Here is a 4,958-nt window from a genome sequence, read left to right as displayed (position 1 = left end):
GCGTCGTAGTGGGGGTAGTCCTGGAGGTCAGACACCAGGTAGCTGGGAGGCCAGTAGGTGGTTTCCGCTGGGTACACTGGAAAGCAAGCAGAAGTGTGTTAGGAGCTGTCTGTCTGCTCCTCTGCCACCCCGTGGCCTGGCCGTCGACTCGAGCTGCCCCTCTAGCTACTTCCAGCTCCCCGTGCCTGCGTAGGTAGGGAAGGAGGGGGCGCACGGACTGATCACCAGCTCCCCTGCTCTAAAGGGTGCGGGAAGAAACTCCGATAGTAATATATGTATATGCAGGTGTGTGTGCATATAGTTATATGTATGGATGTGTGATGCAGAGACTGGACGTGTGTGTATATGTGTGGGTGTGTGTATGTGGGGGTGGGTGGGTGTAACTATATATACTTTTTTTTTTCCAACCCCCCACCAAACTGCAGGATCTATTCCCTCTGCCCCTCCTACCCCACAGCAAGTCATGCATGAAGGAAAGGGATCTTGGCCAGGCTGGGCCTGACGTCTGTCCCAGCTTCTGGCTGAGTTTGGGTGTGCGGGGATGGGCTGTGGGTGACCGCAGACACAGCCCCGCATCGCAACTCAGGGCACGGTCTCCTCTCTGACGGGGTCTCAATGCGCATTACCCCCTGCCTTCCTGTTGTCTCCTCCTGAACTTCACACCTCCTTTCTTTGCCCTCAGGCCACTGCTCTTGGTCACGTCCCTTTAGCCCAACATAAGTGCATCAGAGCTGCCATGGCCCGGGTCCGACCCTCGGGCCGTCTCGTCCAGTCTCTGCGTCACACGGTGGCAGATAGCGGAGGCTGGAAGGGAGAGTGAGCGGGGTCTGAGCAGGGTTTTCCCCCTGCTCCTCTCTCCCTTGCAGCCTCCAGCACTGAAGGTCCCAGCAGGGCTGATTCAGAGGCCGTGCCCCTCACTCCTACACTCAATAGCGACCGATGCCCCTTTCCTGCAAAAAGATATCCATTCCCTTTGTGAATCTGGTTGCCCCCACACCTGGTGGCAACGAGCTCCAGGCTGTAATGAGAGAGTCCATAATAAATCCCTATTGACTTTCTCTTCTCTGATAACTGCGAGCAGCTCATGCCGTGCTCCCGCGGTTGTCCGCTTTGCTGGGCTGCATGGAGGAGCAGCCAGGGCCCCGTGGTGAGGGCTCACATTGGCTGTGGCTCCTGCCTGTGCTCTGGACCCGTGTGGGCCAAACCCCCAATTCACCCCAAGGAGGATAAGGAACAAGGGGAGAACTGACCCAGGTCTTCCCTGGCCCAGGTGCTCTTGGCGAAGGTCTCGCCCTCGCAACGGGTGGCGGGTACAGCGGGTGGCAGGTGCGGGGCCACACTGCACACGATAGTGCCCCGGTGCTTCGGGGGCTGGCCCGTGGTGAAGGTGACGAGCTCGGGCGTGCGCACCAGGCTGCCCTGCTCCGGCACGGTGCCGTCGAGACGGGCGGGCGAGCGGTCACCTAGGGGGCTGAGCTCGATGGACGGCGCGGCCTGGGTGCCCACGCCCACGCTCTTGGAGAACTCGCTTTTGGACAGCAGGTCGGGGTCCTCGCGGGCCACGGGCTTGTGGGGCTTGGCGCGGCGGCCGCAGTAGCGCTTGCGCACCACCACGAAGACCGCCACCAGGATGGCGATGCCCAGCAGACCCACGGAGATCTCGGCGATCTCCTCGGGCCCCACGACCCAGTGGGTGGGCACGATGGCGGGCGTGACGATCCTCTGCGTGCAGTAGGTGCCCTGGAAGTTGCCCGTGCAGATGCAGTGAGCTGTGCCGTTGGCATCCGTGCAGCGCCCTGCATTATGGCACGGGTTGTCCCGGCACTCGGCCGCCTTCTCGCACCTGCAGGGCGACAGGGAGATGCCGGCTGTCAGCGGGCAGGAGCCTCTTGGCTTGGTTACAGCGTGCCCTCGGATGGCAGCGGGGAGTTGTGTCCCCGAGTCCTAGCAAAGTGAGGCTGGCAGGCCCCTTGGGGAGCACATCTCCTCCAACCCCCTGACTGAATCCTCCCAGGCAGGCATTTGGGATGCTGGCAGGGAGCCTTGAGCTTGCCTGTGGCAGTGTGGGTGCTGCATGGGGAAGGAGAGGTCACCCCTTTTCCGGGCTCTCCAGGCATTGCCCATGGCTGCAGGGTGCGAGGGAGGGAGAGCGGCCAGCTTGTGAGATCCCAGCCCTCGTGCTGAAAGTGCATCATTAGCTTGCGTTGTCCCCATGGGTCGGGCTGGAGCAGTGTCTTCCCCCCACTTTCCATTCAGGCCCTTTCCCCCAAGCACCAGCTGCCATAAAGGCCCATCTCCCTGGTGTTTTGGTAGGGGGAGACCCCAGCCTTGCCCCCACCCTTGGGCTGCCTCTGAACACCCTAGTCCTTCATGCACTCCAGCCCGACTTGGAGATGCAAATCATCCCAATAGAGAAAGGGAAGGGGGGAAAGCGCCCGGGGAGGATCCTGTGCCAGGGCCCCCTCTGCACAGCAGGACCCGGGGGGGAAACTGCTGGGAACCGCTCCAAGCACCTGACAAGGAGCCCACAAGCTGATGTGCCTGCGGGGGCTGGCTTTGGTGCGACAGCACCCCTGGCACCCCGCTGCCTGCTTTTCTAGGGACTGCTCCCATCACTTCTGCCTTCCTGCCCTCCCCAGACACCTGCTTCCATCTGGCTGTGTTTCAAGGGGCTACATGTCCAGCTCAGCTGGATCGGGGGTCTCTTTCCCAGACTGCAAGGAGCCCAAATCAGGGCATGTGGCTATATAACAGGTGGGGCTGCAGCATGGCATGGGGCCCTCGGAGCTTGGCCTGGAGGAACGTCCCCTGATGCCCTTCCCTAGTTGCTCCGGGTCCCTGTACACACCTGTGCTTTTGGCATTTCTCCACCTGGATGCCCGCCACGCTCAGACACTGATGTGGGTAGCGGGAATACCCGGGGTGATGCACTTAAGGCGATGGGCTTGTGCCTCGGGGTTTAGGTTCACTTCTGTCACTGAGGGTCAGGAGGATGCTTGACGTGCAGCCTCCTTACATCTTCCTTTGAGGCACTAGTACTGTCTGCTGTCAGGGAGAGTAGGACCCTTTCTATGTGAGGAGGAGCTCCACGAGAGAAGCAGTCCCCTAACATCTGGATACCCCAGACAGCAGAGTCGGGGGATCTCTAGGGATCTGGCTGTCTCTTGGGATCTGCCACTTTTCTCATCATCAGCTAAGAGGCCGTTCAGCTGGGATGAAGCCATACTGGCATCATCCTCAATGCCCACAGTACAACGAGGCCTTTGTGCTCATCTGTTCTGCTCCGTGAAGAAGCCCTGGCATGTCGGGGTAATGCATACCGCTGCCGAGCTCGGCGCAGAGATGCCAGGGGAGCAAGGCCGGTCCCAGACAGACGCTTTGAGTCTGCACCGAAGAAAACACCCGGAGAAGCGGGGAGTAACTGCGCTTGTTTCCTGAAGCTCAGGTAACCCTGACCTCGCAATCCCAGTGCAATTCGTTCATCATCCTGCCTTCAGAGGTCTTGTGGAGCATCTGGGCAGGGTCCTGCTCAGTGCCCAGGTGAGATACAGGACAGGCAGGTCCTGGGAATTCGTCACAGCACAGCACACAGTGCAAGGAAGCAAGACAGCCCCTCGCTGAGAGATGCAGCCCTGCCCTGTCCTTACCTGTCCCCCAGGTACTGAGCTGGACACTGGCAGGTGTAGCCTGTTGTGGATGGGGTGCAGGTCCCTCCATGCAGACAGGGCTTGGACTCACAAGGGTCATCCCCCAGCTCACAGCGGTGGCCAGAAAACAGCCCGGGGCAGATGCAGGTATAACCTGGAAAAGGCGAGGGAGAGATGTAAGATGGGGGTTTGGTATTGCAGTGCATGAATAAGCCAGCACACGGGAAAGGAGAGGGGGCGAGCTGGGCTTGGGGATGTGGAAGGAGAGGGTACATGAACCTCCTAACCCCCAAGGTCTCTTGCATGGGCTGCGTTACATCGGTCCACAAGTCTAGGGACGTGCATGCTGCACAGAGGCATGCATCCATCTAATCCAGGGCCATCTGGTCTAGTGCGTGAACTGCCCGTGCTTGCACACACGCCTGTTCTTACGCATGCACACATTGCAACACGCATGCTCCCATGTATACAGACATCTACTCATGGGGTTGCCCCCTTACAAAGCAAGTGGCTGTGGCCTTGGAGGTCTCCCCTGCATGGGTAACCTGGGCAATTGTCAGCCTGGGGTGAAGCCCCAGGCTCCCCTGAGGAAGGGTCTTCCCTGCAGAGCTCCCCAACCTGTGTGTGTCAGGGGTGTATCCCACGACTGCATGGGCTGCAGTGCCCTAGGACTCCTCCCTGGCTGTGCACACGTGCCACGGGACTCGTGGGAAGAGCCCCGAGTGAATGTGGCCTGAGCCTTGCTGCTAAGAGCCGGAGTGAGAGCCAGGCATGGCGTCTCGCCTCTCTCCCTGGCAGGGAAGGCAAGCCCAGGCTTAGCAAGCTCTTGAAGCCAGGGGCGGGGGTGTTTTGCATGCAGACGGCTGGGGCAGGGGTGTCTGAGTGCCTTCGTGAACTTGGGAGCAGCCAGGGTTAGCTGCAGCCGGACAGACCCGGAGTCGAACGAGTTCACGGGCTTCAAGCAGATGCAGAGCCGACGGGAATCTACCTGGTGTCTCAGGCGGGTGGGAGCAGCCCCTGCCCCAAGGTAGCTGCTTGCCCGGCAGGGGCTGAGACACACTCCCAGGCTTCCCCTGCCCCTGCCTGCCCGCCTACACCCTGCCATGGCATCAACCAGGGTGGTTGGTCCCTCATTAGCAGCAGATCCCATGCTTCAGCCCCTGGCAACTGGATGCACGAAGGGGAGGGATGAGGCAGTGCACAGGCTGCTAGCTGGATGCTTGGCTGTGGTGCCCTTGCTCTGCCACTGATTCCTGGGGTGACCTTGGGCACGTCACTCGGAGCCAATCCTTCCCCACTGTTCCCCTGGGG

The 4,958-nt window shown here is 60.6% G+C and overlaps 1 protein-coding gene across 1 annotated transcript in view; it reads right to left on the bottom strand.

Annotated features, from left to right (window-relative positions):
* FAT2 (FAT atypical cadherin 2) overlaps positions 1-4,958 on the bottom strand; it is a 69,849-nt gene that overhangs the window by 1,557 nt on the left and 63,334 nt on the right. The window contains 3 exon segments of the mRNA XM_025201005.1: positions 2-76; positions 1,251-1,843; positions 3,648-3,801. Of these exon segments, the coding sequence (XP_025056790.1) occupies positions 2-76; positions 1,251-1,843; positions 3,648-3,801 (822 nt within the window).

This window comes from Alligator sinensis, unplaced genomic scaffold, assembly GCF_000455745.1.
Source record: "Alligator sinensis unplaced genomic scaffold, ASM45574v1 scaffold550_1, whole genome shotgun sequence".
Classification (NCBI taxonomy): domain Eukaryota; kingdom Metazoa; phylum Chordata; order Crocodylia; family Alligatoridae; genus Alligator; species Alligator sinensis.
Note: the sequence above shows the minus strand (reverse complement) of the source record. Positions and strands in the feature narration are given on the sequence as shown.